The sequence below is a fragment of the Mercenaria mercenaria genome, chromosome 7 (assembly GCF_021730395.1).
Source record: "Mercenaria mercenaria strain notata chromosome 7, MADL_Memer_1, whole genome shotgun sequence".
NCBI classification, from domain to species: domain Eukaryota; kingdom Metazoa; phylum Mollusca; class Bivalvia; order Venerida; family Veneridae; genus Mercenaria; species Mercenaria mercenaria.
Window position 1 is genome coordinate 24,521,553 of NC_069367.1, and position 18,812 is coordinate 24,540,364.

The 18,812-nt window shown below is 33.7% G+C and overlaps 1 protein-coding gene across 1 annotated transcript in view; it reads right to left on the reverse strand.

The window, feature by feature from the left end:
• The window catches only part of LOC123554696 (uncharacterized), a 46,532-nt gene that overhangs the window by 12,343 nt on the left and 15,377 nt on the right, over positions 1-18,812 (reverse strand). The window contains exons 9-23 of the mRNA XM_053547804.1: positions 18,173-18,312; positions 17,485-17,680; positions 16,711-17,058; positions 14,850-15,230; positions 12,017-12,217; positions 11,377-11,664; positions 10,703-10,842; positions 10,244-10,442; positions 9,300-9,602; positions 7,856-7,995; positions 6,330-6,531; positions 3,614-3,934; positions 2,281-2,655; positions 1,488-1,658; positions 373-396 (exon numbers count right to left, since the gene is read on the reverse strand). Of these exons, the coding sequence (XP_053403779.1) occupies positions 373-396; positions 1,488-1,658; positions 2,281-2,655; positions 3,614-3,934; positions 6,330-6,531; positions 7,856-7,995; positions 9,300-9,602; positions 10,244-10,442; positions 10,703-10,842; positions 11,377-11,664; positions 12,017-12,217; positions 14,850-15,230; positions 16,711-17,058; positions 17,485-17,680; positions 18,173-18,312 (3,429 nt within the window). The remainder of the gene's footprint in view (positions 1-372; positions 397-1,487; positions 1,659-2,280; positions 2,656-3,613; positions 3,935-6,329; positions 6,532-7,855; positions 7,996-9,299; positions 9,603-10,243; positions 10,443-10,702; positions 10,843-11,376; positions 11,665-12,016; positions 12,218-14,849; positions 15,231-16,710; positions 17,059-17,484; positions 17,681-18,172; positions 18,313-18,812) is intronic.

The window sequence follows — 18,812 nt, forward strand, 5'->3', positions numbered from 1 at the left end:
AAGACCTCGCGATCCGTAGATCTGTGCTCTTCCTACTGAGCTAAGCGGACGTAGATATTATGAAAAATTTCAAGGACACAACAAGACATAATGTGGAAACAACTATTATGTGGCTGGCGGAAATGCCTACATTTTACAGTGACAATTATTCCTATTTGAGAGCTTGATGGTATCAGTTATATTTATATCTCTTTGACTTCTTTAAAATCATGTTTTACATCAATATCAAAGTGTCTGATAAATAAATAACAAAGTTTAGTATTAAAGCCAAGGCACAAAGTTGCTTTGCTTAAAATTTAAAAAAGGTACATTTCAGCTGTAGGAAATAAAACACAGGAGTTTAAAAGCGATATGAAAAATGCCAACACTTACTTGTACTCGTAGTGGTAGTAGGTTCTGAAAAACATACTACATAACATTAATGAAGTGTAATATAAATGCTTTGGTCCGCCGAAACATCAAATAGCTAATAGAAATTTACAAAGAATTTCCATAGAAGGTATATAAACCTCCATTCTTTTTGAAATGCTCTTTTAATTCTTAAACTGATCATAATCATTACAACCGACCACAAAAAGATATATATCACTTCAATTAATAAAATGTCTTAAGTTTTGAACAAGACTTACAGTTAGTGATGAACCCATCCCCAAGTGTTTTACTCATTTTATACAGAAATTCCTGATCGAAGAAACACTTTTAGATCAATCTTATGCCATTACGTGCAGCGACAGAGGAATATACCCTCTCTCAACAATACGGAAAGTAACAAAAAATTTAAAAAAATATTGCCATGCTTCCCTCAAGGAAAGAGTACTGTATGAAATGCAGTAAAACTTTTGCATATTTGGAGTAATCTCTAGCTGTAAGTTTTGTTCAAAAATTAATGATTTCAAAAATTGATGATGACTGAAAACAGAGCGTTATCGACGTTTATTTTCCATGCTGCCCCGAAGCTTGGGAAAACAGTAAAATGATTTTTCTTGCCTATCACGTCAAAAACAAATCACAATGGAAAAAAAACTCTTAGTATTTCCCAGCATAATGTTTTCAGTTTGTGGCGGCATAATATGACTATTACTATAGTGACGTCACTGAAATGCACTCTAATTTAGACAAGATTTCCCCTTGTGAAAGACCCTGGTGCGTGATCAGACAACTGTACACGTTATTTAAAGATATTTAATTCTGATTAGTGACCTTTATAATTTTTGTAGTCATATGTTGTATAATCAGTTGTTTATCTAGGCAGAGATTTTAAAACCATTAGTTTATCTATTTCTAAATTATAATAAAAGGGTTACGGACAATAAGCATTTGGCTAAATTCTGTCTGATAAGGGCTTCTTTACGAGAGTTATCCATAAATGGTAAAATTGTTATCATATATTACGCTCTACGCAGTTAAATTAAAACTGTTAATTAGAGTAAGAATTAGTCTCATTGTCAAACTGATCCTTAATTAAATGATAACTATCTAACGTTTACCTGTAATGTTGCAAATACATTCAACACACTGTCCTCCATCATAGCACATATGCTCTTCACAACCTTTAGGAACACCTTCAATTATTCCATTCGCCAGACTGTCACACTGCACACGAAGATGACAGAAATATGGATGCGAAACATAGCCAGCTTTCCCGACACAGAAGTCCGCTGAGTATCAAAATTTAAAAGCAAAATTAAAGAGTATTTAGGTTGTCTGAGTTTTAAATCTTAAGAGTAAATTTTAAGTTTGGCATCAAGTAATTAAATAAATGATCGCTTGATATAAAATTGTTAAAATCATGAAATATGTTGGCTTTATTTTTTGTTTGTTTAACGCCGTATTTCACAGTATTTCAGTTATGTAACGACGGGAAAGGCATCTCAGGCTGAATAGTTGAAGAAATATTCAAATACTTTTAATTATTGAGGAACCGATGTTTTTTATATTTCTATATTTTTTATATGAAAATAGATCGATTATTCATTACTTTGACGACATAAATACCCAATTTTCATTATTTTGCTAACCTGATCAACTTATGCCAGGCTAAGAAAACACATGAAAATGTTATGTTTAATTGTAATTCATTACAGTCTTATATTGACTATCATAGCAAAAATTAATTTGATAAAACAATATCTTTCTGTTTATTTTAATTAGCTAGATAAATCATAGATCTATGTTTTAAAAAATACCTGAATATTCCTTTAATTAAACTTATATTACACGTGTCTGTATCAGTATCATATGCCTGCTATCAAACAGCTAAGATATTTCAAACAAATATACCTGGAACTATATTTATTGATTTTTCATCCGACAGGTCACCTGTAGCCGAGAATTCATCAGACGGATGTATAACACATCTTAAGCGTTTTGATTGCAATTCCATAGTGACATTGTGAAATGCAAAACTAACAGTAACAAAATTCATACAGTCTGTTGTATTTGTTTTAAAATCTACAATCCACCCAATGCCGTTGTCATCTAGTTCAGATTGTGGTGACAAGAAGGTTTCGAACGATCCATTGAAATTACTTTGTATTTCTATTTTACCAGGCGGGTCTCCTAATTCTCCTGTACAGTAAAATAGTCTGTCGCCCAAGGTGAACTTGTTCTCAATTATTTCCCGTGACATTTCTAGAATAGGCACGCTTGGTTTGCCTGCAAAAATTATTTGCGATTCTCAAAAATATAACTTTGTTCCAACCTATCTATACAAAATGTTGTGTTAACAGGTACTTCAATGTAAAACGTGAATTTGAAAACATTAATTCAACTTGACATCATAAATATATTAAGATACATCGCTGACAAAAGGACTGTTTTAAACAAACAATTACAGTAAATTCGATGGATGGTTCCGAAAGAAATGCATTATAAAGGTATAAAAGGTACAAAAGCGGAATTTATCGACTGGGTACATACCTCGTGTTAGTTGTACAGCCTCCAAAGAGGTTTCTCAGAACTCCAGCAAGTCGTTGTTGAGAAAACGCAAACACAAGATATGTGCATCTACTTTTAGGATTTAAGCTTCCTGTTAAGTTTCTCTAAATGTCAATTCAAGGTTGTTGAAAAATACTCCAGATAAGGCTGGTGCAATTGTTTACTAACGTAAAATATTCAAAGGGCAATAACTCGGTAAAAATTATCTGATCGGAATATGAAGAATATGTGTGAAGTTTTGCTACATTCTTGCAAGTGGTTGTTGTGAAATACTCCGGAAAGGAGATGGTGCCATAGTCCTTTTTATAGTACAACCTCCTATGAATTTTCACTGAGATCGAGCCAAAGGTTGCTGAGAATTACTCCGGACAAGAAATGGTGCTATAGTAATGTTGATTAATCAAAAGTCAATTACTCGTTGAAATTTTTTTCCGATCGAAACATGAAGACAATATGCGCATCTCATTTGCAAGGAAAGCTTCGTATGAAGTTTCGCTGATTTCCAGCTAGTGGTCCACCTTTTGAGTGAATCTTCCTCTGAAGTTTAGCTCAATCCCAGTGATTGTTTACAGAGAAATACTCTGGATGGACGGAAGGACGGACGGACGAAGCGACGACTTACATGCTTCCCCTTTCGGGAGCATGAAAATATGCAGAAATATAGAACTTTACTTACGATTTACAAACAGAGACGTTACTGACGACGTTACTGGCAACGTTCCAGAGCCAGTTGGTTCACAATAATATTTGCCGTCATCTCCACATTGTACAGTCATGTTGATGGTTAAAACTCCAGATGAATCATTCAGACCACTATGCTCAGCTATAACTGTTACGCCATCTATTCCTAAATTTGCCGAGTATGCCGCTATACTGGTGTGATTTTCACCCTTCGAGATAATGATATCAAAAAGATCTTGAACGTCCTTTACGATGCATGTTAACGTCACGGGCTCATCTATGATTCCAATCACATCGGTTTTTTCGAAATATGTATCTGTAATGGATAGACACTTATTTTCCTTTTTATATCCTTTCTGATTTGAAAATGTATGTGTATACATGCGTCACTTAAACTGTAATTTTTGAAAACAACGCTATACAGTTGTATATAGAGTCTATTTTTAATTAGTTGCAATTTACAAAGGACCTGTTTTCATACCTCCTTTTCTATATACCCTGACACTTGGCATCTATTATCGGTGATAACTACTTCTTCCACTATATTTCTCAACAATATAATAAATCTACATGTGAAGGCCATTCTAAAAATAATGACAATCGCGCATTACTATAGATATTTGACATGCAAGAAAGGATGATACAAGAATTACTTCTTTATACTCTTGAAAAGTTTTATTGAAACTACGGTTTACGAGATATTTAATTTTGTATTTGGAATAGTAATATTCACTATGCAAAATACATGAAATTATAAAAAGCGAACAAAAGTCTGAAATTAGAGTGTACATTAAAGTACCTTTTTCTTTAAAAAAATACCTGAAGGCAGATACTCAAGACCTGCATACTTTATATTGAAAATTTTCAATATCAGAGAAAACTGTTTACAGATGGGTACGTAAAATTAAAAACAGTCATGCAGACAGGGCTCGTTCTGGTAGACCTAAAACAGCAGTGACGTCAAAGAGCATTGCTTCTGTAAGACGTATGATTGTTGAAGAAGAAAAGGTACATGATGCCCGACAACGTCTTTTCTTGGCGTTTCAACTGGAAAAACTCATGTGCGGCTGACCAAGCACTTGAGTTTAAGAAAGAAGTTCTCAAATTAAGGCAATTGTACAAGGTCATAGTTCCTAACTTTGAGATAAAACCTGGACATACTTTTATATATAGACCAGTTATTGCAGAAAAAACATAATGTATCAAAATGGTTCTGCATTCCATATTCTTTTAAGAGGTACTGTTGTACACTGTCAGGAAAGTCAGCCACCTGAAAATTTTATAGAGACAAAGTACTGAAAGCTGAAAATATAAAAGAAATGCGTCCAAGGACTGGTCTTCGGGGCATCCAATTGATCCGTGACAACGTCGCGGCTCACAGAAGTGCCATCGTTCAAAAGATTTTGGGAACTGAGATAGTGTTACAAATTACTCATCAGATTTATTTACTAGCTCAAAGCCTTTGTGACAGTTTCCTCTTTCCTGCTTCCAAGGCTGAAAAAGATGGTTGAAAAAAGATGCTGTTGCCTTGGCGCAAATATTTGTTATATTTGTGAGTGTTATTTTTTAGTTACTAAGGACGATACCAAGGGAGGACTATTCTCTAACATTCACCTCTTGAGTTTTCGACTGTGGAAATCAAGGGCGAATACTTTGAAGAGATGAACTGTATACAGACTTTGTACCGTATTTCAGCACGACTGTAAATACTTTTAGAATGACCCTCGTATTCTAGTCAAGAGAAATACACTGAAATGCTTTAAAATGGCACACATAACACAACACTGAATAATTCAATTTAGAGCAAAGCTTTTTATCAAATTGTGTTTGAGGATTTAACATTATGAATCACTCTTTTATGTGTAAAATTCATCAGATTATACCCATTGCGAAATAAAAGTCACAAAATTGCACAAACTTTGTTATATTTCTGGCTTCCACCTGATACGCGGAGCAGATCATAAAAACCCAATATCAAAATATCTGTTTTGTATTTGTTGATCCTGATTAAACAGTTTTAAGAACGGTGCAGCTTTATTCATGCAAACTAACATTGATTTCTAAGTGTTAGTCACAGAGCTCTTTTTAAGCTTATTTGTTGTCTCTTTTGAGAGTCTTAGACTGGAATTCCAGTCATGTTAAATCACATTACAAGGAAGAATACGTAGTGTATATTTGAAACATATAAAATTTTTACAACATCTACTCTTTCGAAGGAAGTACTTAGAAATTTCCGCTGTTGTTGCAATTTATCCCTCGTGTGATTTGAAATAAAAAATTTCCGCCATTCAAAATATCCTTATCTACCTGTTAATTGAAAACAATCAACAGAAAGAGCTTGTCACCAGCTTTATCTCACATATTGGATAGAATCTAGAGCAGGTTAAAAAAGATTATTTTCTCGCCTAATCATCCAATTAATTTTCACGCATGAATGATTTTAAAATTTAACATAACCACTTGCACGTAATAGATCTAAAATTATTTTGTTATCAGGCATTTTATTCAGAATATATGATTAAAAATCTATTTTCCATGCGTTTCAGTGAATACCCCATCTTTTACATTCGTAAACTTGTAGATCATTCACCTTATTACCCAGTGAACGAAAAGCCAATTACTTGGTAATTGTGTCCTACAATGTAAAATGTGTCCATACAGTGTAAAGTGTGTGAATTTCAAATCATCAAAAATATCTAAACAAGACTTACTTGGACTAACAAGTGTTATATCTTGGCTTGATGATGATTCAACAACGTCTGTTTCATTACGTGCAACACATTTAACCTTAGAATTGTTCCAGCTTACATCAGGATAAAATATCAAACGAACAGTTTGCGTATACTGACAATTTTTGAATACCACAAGACCTCGTTCTATATCGTCCTCGTAAATAGAATAATCGTCATCATTCTGAAATTAATTACATGTACATTTTCGGGAATCTGGATATTTGTCTGCTTTGAATAAAGCGAACACGCCGAATACATTTAAGGCCATAAATATACGATCTATGTATTTGGTAAATTTGATCTAAGGAAAGTTTTGTAATGTTAACATTTATGAAATATGTATAAAATAAGGTAAAAAAGGTGGTTATTTGTATGTACCAATCATAGAATGACTACTACTTATTAAGCTTGGTGAATTATCTGGATAAGCAGAGATTCAGAAAGAATATAGAATGTCTACACTGTTAAAAAGTAATTCTAATACGACCCCATTTGTTTTCCAATATACAAAGAAACAGAAAACTTGTGTTACTATACAACAAAATTACTGTTTGTAGGACGTAATTAGTACGTCATAGCATCAAACGACATAGTAGCGCACTGGAAAACAAAACCACACAGAAGAGGCAAGTATCGTCAAAGATTTACATAATTATCCTTGGTATAGTGTTAGAATAGAAATAATATACAGTGATTTCCTCTTGATGCTTATCATCATAAAGCTCGGACTGCACCCTCGTGATATAATTCCTTCGCATCTGAACTCCAAACACTGATTTTATTCAACGACAAATCACTGTTTGCTATATATTCCTTCTTAAATGTATTTACCAGCTTTATCAATGATGAACGTTGTAAAACGCAAATGTTAGTGATGCTGACGTTACATAAACCCTTAATTTACTGTTGTCTGACTTGGAACAACATGGCCGCAGTAAAATTTCGGTGACTCTTCCGTACTAAAATAACTGGAAGGTGTTCGATGTTTTCGCATTAAACGGTTTCAAGATTAACGATTTCGAGAAACGCCTTCCTTGGAAAAATATGTCAGTAATGATTGTAATGAAATTGGCCTTTGATTTAACAAAATTCGGGACTTGTGGAAAATTGGCAGTTTTTAGTAGTATTCAATTATTATCATTATTTTATAAATGCGCACAGTGAATTTGGGTGATGAAAATTACAGCACGAGCTACAGGTTAATGTAACACGAGTCAGGCACGATGTATAATAAATGAAATCGCATATGGAGCATATTTAATAATATCAAATCAATATCAAACGAAATACAAGTTTCAAGAACGAAATAGTCGCCATACGTTAGGCGTTTATAAAGTTCTTGGGTTTAGTACAATTACCTTCTGGTACATATTCACACATATTGGTATCTAAATGCAAGTGACCACGATTATTCATCATATCAGAATTATGGCTTGGAAATACTAGCATTAGAGTAACTAAAATATGTTCTTATCTTGATATGGTAAAGATAAATGTAATAATACCGCAAATTTGACTTCCAGAAACATTTTGCTTTCCGCATTCCCCTCTTGGTCCCTGCCAAGTTCTCCGCTACAACTGATTTCAAGCTGCTGGTTAAGTCTTACTTCCGATGGTTTATTCAAACTCGGTTCCGCCGAAGGAGCTTCAATCACATAAAAGAAAAACAGCTAAAAACATATTTCAAGGACACACAGTTTCTAAAAAATAGTTTTTTTGCTGTTTCAGTTGATACAATTAATACCAACAATTAGTCCAATAAAGATTTCAGGTTGATCAGTTTTATCTATGAAAAAACATAAAATAAACTTAACACTGAAACACATCTCATACGACCTAGTTGAAATCTCAAGTATGAGAATTCGGACTTGAAGAACTGAATCAATACATGGACAAAACATTGACTTAAAGGTGCAAAATAAAGACAAATGAATAGACATAAATCTTAAAAAAAGACTACACATTTTGAAATATAGTACTAAACATTACGATAGCCGTGCAATATTCCCTTGAAATCAACACATGTACAGAGAAACAAATGATTGTTTCTGTATTTTCTTAGACTGACATGAGGGGTCATTTTTTCCTACTTTCGTGTTTATCGCTTTTCCGTAATCGGTCGGAAATTCTTCGGGATCACGTGATTTTAAAATTGTTTCAAACGACTATCCATTTAAGACGCGCAACAAAATAACTGTATTTCCATGATGGTAATTATGCACGACTTGCATGAAAAATATGAGATGTACAAAATTTAAATTTAAAATTGACAGTGACATATATTAGGCCAAGACAATGTGTTTAATGTCTAAAATCTTATTAAATTAATGTAGCCATGTGTACATAAATAAGTGTATTTAGGTAAATTTCAATCATACTTTGTTTCTGCAGTGTAAGACAGTTACTCATTTATATTCTTAAAATTATACTGAAAAGAGATTAACTGAAAAAGTTTAAAGACGAAGTTGTAAAAACACTTTAATTCGGGAAGGGCCTGAATTGTCCTTATGAAAACTTGTAGTATAGCTGTATATTACCTGTATTATAAGAATGATTTTCATGAAGTTTTTGTGAATTACAAAATTGTTGAATTCCATGTGCTAAGTTTGTAAAAATCACGTTATCGTTTGGACATATAATATATTTTGCATGTATTTATAGATTATAGCCTCGTTTAGGAGGATTCTTCCGAAAAAGTCCGAAGATGTTCGACGGGTTCGTAAGCAGTCGGAAAGCATACTTTCGGTTTGACATAGGCAATATTTTTTGTTTATTTGTTAGTTATTCTTGAACATATTCATGACTATTTGGTCAGAACCGATGCAGTTGGCCATATTTTCAGTAAATAGGAAGTCTCGGCTACAAACTCTGGTTTTCATATAATACTCGTTCGGGTTTTAGTAATGGACCTTTAACTTGTTCATAAATGTATGTGTATTGACTACTTACAAACAATTCTTAGTGCAAGTGTCGCGTGCAGAACACCATTTACGATAACGTTATATTCTCCCTCTTTATCGCAGGTAACATTTTCGAAATTTATTTCTAACTTGGTGTTAGAAGGTATTGCCACTGAAAATGCAGAATCAACTGTATGCTCGTAAGGCAGAGTCACATTGTCTTCGTTTAATAAGTCAGTTGTGTTTCTATTGACAACAATACTTGAAACATCGGAAATGTCTTTCAAGGAACACGTGTACATAATGGAACCGCCAATTGGTGATGACTGTAAAGCTGGTTCACAAAATATATCTGTAAATATGAAAACAAAAGTATTCATTCTTCACCACATGACCTCAGTTTTAGCGGTGTATGTTTTTACATGAATAAGGTTGTGCTTTAAAACCGTCCAAAGTAATTATTCAGAGCAATTAAGATACATCCTATTATAGTTTCTATTGGAATGTTTAAAAATTATGCATATCTCATTCAGACACTCTTGAAATTTTGTTATCATTTTTCATTGTTTTCTAATCTATAAAAATAGCTCTATTTCTGAGAATCAGCTTCGATAAATAAAATATTTATGGTTATCACTTTCAATTAATTCGGTGGTAATACATCTAAATAGATCAAGAGGGTGGAAAGGGTGGAAAAAAACATTTAAAATAAATGTATAGGTGCATACTTAATGAAGTGCACATGTAAGGAAAAGTAACCACGCCCACTGGTGGCAATCTTTTTGACGAATCAAAATAACTTGAACAATCTTGGCTGAGGTCACCCCTTGGAAAATTCTTATGAAATCATATGATTGACCTTGGTAGAGTGGTTAAGTAGGAGATGTCGTTTGAGAAAAAGTGCAAACAGATATACTCACAAGAGCTTATCCCGAATACTTCATGTTCACGTGAGTTAGAATATAAACAAACAGGACAGGTAACATACTTTACCTGGTACTTCCAATAAGATCGTCTTTTGTGTCGAATATGTTATATCCCCGGAGTCATTCTTAGTTTTACATCTAACGTCAGAGTTATTCCAGCTAACGTCAGGTGTCACGCTAAACATGACTGTTTCTGAGATTTCACAATTCCCATCTAATGGTATCCTCGTCTCATAGCCATTAGGTACTTCAAATTCATTGGAATCCTTTAAATGAATAAATGTTCAAAATAAAATTACTTTTTTATATTTCTTTTGTATCCGGTAACGAACGCGGGACAGTGAAGAAACATTTATAACGTTTGGTGTAAACAACTGACTGCCATAGCGTAGTTTTTAAATTGTAACAACAGATATTGAGATGCGTAATTCGGTTTGAATGATGGTTTCAAGAAAAATATAGACTAGAAGGAACTAGTAGTAAACCTATAAGCAGAACGATTATAAACACAGAATAGTGAATTGACCTGATGCATGATTTCAAGATAGATAGCTGTTTTGTTGTTGCCCACTTCATCCCGCCCTATTTGGCCGCTGCAGTTGATTTTCATCTCCCGATTCGCAGTCATTACTTCAGGAACAAGTATATTTGGGATATCTGGTTCAGCTGTAAATTAGAGAGAAAAACATGTATTATCCATATCAAAAGAATGGAAGTTAAACACTAGTATGAGAAACAGGTCGGACTTTATTTAAATATCAAAAACCATTTCCGTCAAACATTTAAAATAAATTTCGGCACAGCCTCAATGTTGTGCGTACGATTTTATGAGAGAGAAACCATCGCATTTACTTGAGCATAAAGGGACCCTTTAAAAACTTCTTTTCGAAACAATATTAATGCATTGTTTTCAAGTTTGTAATACATAATATACTGAATAAAACTGCCAACCAGCCATTGTTATTTTGTCAACTGTCTTAAAAGTTACTACAATTACGTTCTTCAAATATTAGGACTACTTCGAACAATATGTACCCGATAATATTTCGAAATTTCAACAAAATCAAACAATGTCATCACATCAATTTACTCATTATACGACGATGAAAATCACAAATATCAACTAAAATGTCTACAATTTACAAAATGGCGGATTAGCTGCTTTGTTCAGTATATATATTAGAGCCACTGTGTACTTACAAATAACACTTAAGGTAAGAGCAACATCAGTTTGATTATTAAGCCTAATGACGTAATTCCCCTCCTGGTCACATGACACGCTGGCAAAACTAAGCACGAAATCATATTCACTGACAATGATATTAACATCTTTGGTCACTGGTATAGTCGTGTCAACGGCATCTATATCCTCATCAATACTACCGTTTAGAGAGATGTGTGTTACTTCGCCAAAGTCTTGAGTAAGGCAAGTAAAAGAGACACTGTCACCTGTGTAGGCTCCAAAGGATGTTCTGTCACACTGGACCTCTTTGAAAAACAAGTTATGCTACATTACTACCACTGCGCTAAACATCAAAGGTTTTCATCGACAATTTATATACATAAAGTAAACAAACCTACAGAATAAAGAAAATATTAGAATCTAGTACGAAAGATTCATAACATTTTAAGTCAACGAATAATATAAAAGTGTTTAAATGCAAGATTCTAATGGATTATGAATAGCGTTATTTCTAAGTCACTATTTACAATTGCCATGTAAATATATTAGAAAAAAATATTCCATTAAATATTGTAAGCAGATGTGATTGAAATTCGAAACTTCTTTAATATTCAACTCGGAGACAGAAAGGGCTAATATAGGAGTAGGAAATCATACTTTTTATGTTACAACCTCCAATCGAATCGCAACTTTTACAAGTGTGCGTAATGCCTGTTGATGTATCAGCACACTGGGTAGAATTACAAGGATCCGGGACACCATTCACAGTACCGTCGATATTACATTTAATAGCTAAATGGCAATAATATGGATGTTGCATGTATATAGTGTCCACTGTTGCCCCTTCACAGAAGTTTTCTGAAATAAATTGAAAAATGTCCTGTCTGACAGCTAAATGTAGGCATGAAGACGTTAAGAGTATGAAGAGTTTTGACTGTGGATTACCTACACTTCAACTGATGCTTTGAAATGGCACATGCATTAAATAATACATACTAGGTAAATGTAAATAGTAGTCTGTCCTAAGAGAAACTGCTACATCAACAAAGATGGCGCACCTTCACCTACAACCGTTTCTTTGGACTAGAAGGATTTTACATGCTAGGGTTTATCATACCTGAAGATAAGCGTGTGTGAAAAACAGTTGTCGTTCATAGGCAGACATGTCAGATCGTTTTCCTTGCCTAAGACGTTAAAAATAGATCGCGATGACGAATAAATTTCGATATTTTCTGACATTGCGGGGATTTCCGGTGTTTTCGTCGGTGTTGGATAACTCCGATCTTACACCCGTGAATGGGCTGTAAAAGAGCCTTAAAAAATAAATTTATAGAGAAGACTTATGCATTTGAGCGCACCTAAAACCGTTCCTTTGGACTAGAAGGATTTTACATGGGTTTATCATACCTGAAGATAGGTGTGTGTGAAAAACAGTTGTCGTTCATAGGCAGACATGTAAGATCGTTTTCCTTGCCTGAGACGTTAAAAATAGATCGCGATGACGAATAAATTTCGATATTTTCTGACATTACGGGGATTTCCGGTGTTTTCGTCGGTGTTGGATAACTCCGATCTTACACCCGTGAATGTGCTGTAAAAGAGCCTTAAAAATAAATTTATAGAGAAGACTTATGCATTTGAGCTTTTTGTATAAACTAGATATCAGTATAATACCTTGAAGTCCTCTTTGTGTTTTAATAGTATATTTTTCGGTTCAAAAGACGTCAGATTCTAATTTCTGATAAACAAAACATGAATTTACTTCTAGCGCCATCTTTTCATCAGTTTTTGAACCTAAGCCATGACCATCTGATAGGAAATGTTATAACAAAAAATGAGAACTTTTATTTTTCGTTCAGAAATAAGAAAATTATCAGTTCTTTTTAATACAGCTGTCTGCAGACGAAACGCAGGGTTATATACATCGGAAGTTATTCCGAATGACCTTGAATAGGGAACGAAATAGTAGTAAAGTCAAATGTGATAAAATTATGTCTGTTTTGGACTCATCTACAAAAAACTACAAAAGAAATATGGCATTTCTGGACTGTAGGTTTCGATTATTTCTACATTTATAGATCTACTTGGATTAATTTCACAGCACACAGCTCAGTTCTGTTTACAAAAGCTGATTAACTTCTTTTTTTTTTTGTTTAAATACGCTGCTGTAAGTAATGAATGCTATAATGTAAAGAAAAACATCCGTTTGATGTTTGTTTACTGTTTACTGTTATTTGTTGAATACAGCATGCAAGAGAAAGATTCGATTCTATCACTGGATGTACGTGCGGATGGGTGGTGCCTCGTTACTGCCTTAACTGTAATCCTCGAGCCGGATAATTATTCTCTCTGCACATACAACCAGTGAAATAATATAATAGTATATCCCCTTTATGTGATCGAACAAGTGTATACATTCCCCGCTATGTAGACATGCAATTCCTCTCTAATGTACATAATGTAAATTATAGGTAATAAACATGTCTGGATAAATTCAAACAGATTTTATCTCACAGGAAATAAAATTCTTTAACCAGTAACAATATATGTTTAAATTTCAATCACACAAGTAAAAAGAGTTTCAAGCATGTGCACATAATTGTTAATCATCTGTTAACGTTTGAGTAAAATCTGATTAATAACTGTAGTATCTTTTATACAGTTGGTCCCACTACACAATATATTTTGAAAAAGGTCATTACTCTGAAAAATGCCCAGTCAAAATCATATTAAATTAAGTACTTTGTGCGCATTTTAACGTTATCATGTGAGTAAAACATCCTTTTTAAAAATAAACAGGATTCCGACACAACAGAAAGTGAACAAAAATGTTGCATATTATAAAATATGGAGCACGTCTTCGTACGGTAGTCAGTTACTAGTCTGAAAAAATAGTAAACTGAGTTTTACAAGTTCCACAAAAGATATTATACTAAGCAATATATTGTTTTCTACAAAAACAGAAAGTGTCATAACTCCGGGAAAACTGCCGTATCAAACTCCGTATGACTAAGTTTGAAAGATGTCAGATTGATAGTACATGTATATGAGGAGTTATATACATAAGGATTCGTATTTTCCCTTTACTGTATACTATGAATGTTGTCTAAGGGCCTACACACCAGCATTATGACAATATAGATCTCATGTTCCTTTACTCGCATTTTCAGATTATGTTTGAACATATGAGTGAGACTGGAAGAAATTCTGTTTATATTGTATGAGAAGTTCAACCCGCAAGATTTCATGCAGCCCTTTATTGGACATCGCCAAGGAAACTTTAAAGAACCATGGCACTGGAAAAATGGCTGGATCAAGATTGTTTCCAAGTATGTGCTTCTCCATACATCGCTTGATTATAACAAGTGTGTGGGAAACCGTTTGCAAAGTAAGTGCTGACACAAAATATATTTATTTACAAAATAAAAAACTATCAAAGGCGCATAATTCGTGCTTCAAGATTGTTTTCATTTGGTACACTCATACTTACTTGGTACGACTTCAACTAATTTCTGTTCTGAGTACTCTACATTCCCCTTTTTAAGATCATCTGACGGTTTCGTTACACATCGAAGATATTTCTGATGCATGTAATCTTTTGTTATATTCTCAAGAGCAAATATGAGAGTTTGATGAAATCCACAATCAATTGCTGATACGGAATCGTCGACAATGAATCCAAATGAAGTTTTATTTTCTCCTGGAAGAGGTGCTAGGAAAGTTCCAAATTCTCCGTCAAAATTACTTTCCACTTCGATATGTCCTGGCGGGTTTCCAATACCTCCTTCACAAATGAATGTCCTGTCTGCCCATGTTGGTTGTCCTTCTATAATCTGGCGTGACAAAGTAAGATGTGGTTCCTGAGGAGGTCCTGTAACAGAAACAAAAATTCCTAAAAAGACAGAATTCACTTTAAGATAAGAATTGTGAAATTCTAAAATTTCTTTCCCTAAAGAAATTTATATGAAAATCAATCAAAATCAATCAATCAAAAGCATAGAAAGCAACAAAATGAGTCCAAGAATGAGTAAACATTTTTACGACTACACAATATTTAAAAACTTTAAAAACTGCAGTTGAGATAGTAAAAAAAAAACATATAAAATTTTAGTTTGACTGAATCTGATAATGAGTAGTAATGGTAATGTGAAATCTGACACTTATTTCATATTGGGTAATATCGCGGGAGGGGCGAGGGGTAGGGTGAACGGGGGTAGGACGTAAATGGTGTTGAAAAACTATCAGCCTAGATATGTTGTAAAGTAGGTGAGTTTTTTATACTTTGGAAACATTGCATCTGTGACTACGCTATTTATATCCTCCCGACAATTTACCCCGAGTCTGTACCTGGCGCCGTAAAAATGTTATTGTACGCTTTATACGGAGATAAATAGTTCGAGTTCTGCTCAAGTCCACTTTTCAAACGATTTTTGTAAAAAAAGAAATACAGTACAATTTCGACCAAGGCTTCAGAATGATTATGTTTTACTTACGACTGCAAGAATCTTTTATTTCCGATATTTTCTTGTTGAGGCTGAGTTAAGTATCTAACGGGGAACTTTAAAATAATTTGGTCTATATTCGGGTCACTCTGTACTGTGTAAGAGTTACTAGTATGATACCATTACACTGTACAAGTAAAGTCACCACAAAATATTTAGATAGCCGAAGTGACCATTCTAAAGCTTTTTCTGTCATAAATTTGGTCAAACTGTTGTTTACAAAAATCGTTGGAAAAGTGGACATGAGCAGGACTTGAACTATTTCTCTCCGTATAAAGCGTTCAATAACATTTTTACGGCGCCAGGTACAGACAGGGTAAATTGTCAGAATGAGATAAATAGCGTGGTCACAGAATACACGCATGCAATGTTTCCAAAGTAAAAGAAAAACCCGCATACTTGGCAAAATATCCGCCCTAGGGTGTTGATTTGTCAACGAAATGTTTGTACGCCATATTTACCCGATAAACACAATGTTCTTCTCACTTAAACCACCAAAAAAACACCATTTACGTCCTACCCCCTGAATATGATGAAATGTGTTGGATAATATTAAAATCTTTTGTAGAATTACTTCTTTTCGAATCAATATTTATGTTTTAACTTTCTTTTCCATTTGGAAGAAAGAAAACGATATTCGTATCTTGAATAAAACTACGTTGAAAACATATGAGTTAATGAAATTTGATTTGATGCATGTCCAACTGCTGAAAAACATGAATATAGGGCTATAAATGTGTTTCTATTTTGTTAAAATATCAAATTCAAACTGTTTGAATCATTTATACCAAAGGACCTTTAAAAGCTTTAAATAAAAAGGACATCTAATAATGGTTGGTAAATACATACTTTGAAACGTGACTGTAGTCCTAGCCTCTGTAGTCGTGTTATCAGTCATAACTACGCATGCGTATTCAACATCGCCCACATCTCCCAATGCATCACTGCATTCCACAGAGCCGAAAACAACAACAAGCTTAACAGAATCGTTCGTTGTGTTGCTTTCATCTGCAATCAAACTTATATGTGGTTCATTTGAGTCCGTTGATTGGTCAGAACTGTTAATGGCAACTATTACATTACCGTCAGATCTTCTAATCTCTACCCGTCTCCAGTCTGGTATGTTTTCTATATCACAAACAAACGACATATTCGCCTCGCCAATGTTGAATACGTACGCGTTGTTTTCAAATGCAACTGAAAAAACATAATTGCATTTATTTCCCTTAAACATTTTGAGGTTAATAGAACGCAACAAAGCAAAATAATAACAGCCTTTTTCAGGTTTGTTCGAGTTCCTTCATGAGGGTTGATGACATGTGTATTACCACTTACTTTTGTTTTGAAATGTGTTACATCTTTTTGATCAATCGAACAGAACTATACAAAGTTACCAAAACAAAGGACGTTTGTGTACATAAATATGACTGTCTCTCGATTTAAATACAAAGTTATGATACAATTTTGATTCGAAAGTTACTTAATCTGCTCTTTTGCCATTTTGTACACACCTGCATTATGTCCGTCAACACTTCCCTTATATTAAGTAATGCTTATAGTTTGGCAAACGCAATTATATTATAAACTATTTTACATTAAAACAGTATTTGAACTGTAAGTTACCATATGATGTTAGAATATGAATATCTTTCTTTACAGACAGTAGGTCATCTCCTTGGGAAGGACGAATAACGCACTGTGCCCACAAGCCTGAAGTGTCTGTAGATGTAGGGACTGGTACTGAAATCGAATCTTTGAAGTAACAATCCACGTCATCCGGAGTATCTGACCCGTTGTACGTTAAATTGCTACCATTGTCCTATCACATATATAAAATCGCAAGGATAAACGCATGTGACAATCGAGTAATAGATTTTTACATATGAAATGTAAGAAATATTAGCGCAGTTACAGGCTTATCGATATCTTCATTGTAAAATTTCGAAGCTGCAAAAGATTACTGTTTTTGCCGCAACAGAACAAACCATATCGTTATCATTGTTTGTATCGATATACAAAAGATCATTATTAGTATCATAATATATCACACATATTACAATTATTATTTTGAATATTTTCTATATGTCATGACAAGGAATTGCATTATTTATATTTCCACATATAAATAATAAAAGCTTAAAACAAGTATGCAAAACATCGGTCTTTTAATTCCCTGTGGAACTGTTGAAACAGGGTTTCCGAATCACACCGAAATGATATAAAAACTACATCCCTATATCGATGTAGGACAAAGAAGTCACTTTATTTTAAAGCTGAAATTTTTTGCATTTGAACCTTAAATATATATTACCCCAAAATTGGTTTCAAGTACGAGGCGCCCTTCAATTTGACCAGATTCTCCTTTTCCAATAAGACCAGTGCACTCAACGTTTGCTTCTCGACCGAGGTATATCTTGTCCGGGATGGTTATTTCTGGGATTTTTGACTCAGCTTCATTTTGAAAAAAAAACGAAGGCATATTCATTGTTATTCTGTGCCTTACATAAGTCAAGGACAAACCGAAAACAGGGAACGTCACATTCATAGAACACAGCTACACATACGGTGCTTAGAGCATAAAATATATAGACGGATCATCTGTAATTAATACATGGTGACATACTTTGTGAGTAAAAATTGAAAAATAATATATACAAATTGGTGGTAAAGTTAAGAAATAGCTAGCAGTACAATGGCTAACCTTTTGCTACGCTTATCTTTGAAAAAACATAAATATTATATATTACACATAGAAATGTTCATGACTGCTTTCATTCAGCGTAAATGAAATCATTATGTTATTTTTTTATATTTTTTTTTGACAATTCGAGCGATATTTGCAACACAGGAACACGAAGACGTTTCATTTTGTGGAATTTAGACATCATTTTATTATGATGTTCTGAAACATAGAATCACAATGACGGTTTGTCATATTTATATACAGTCAA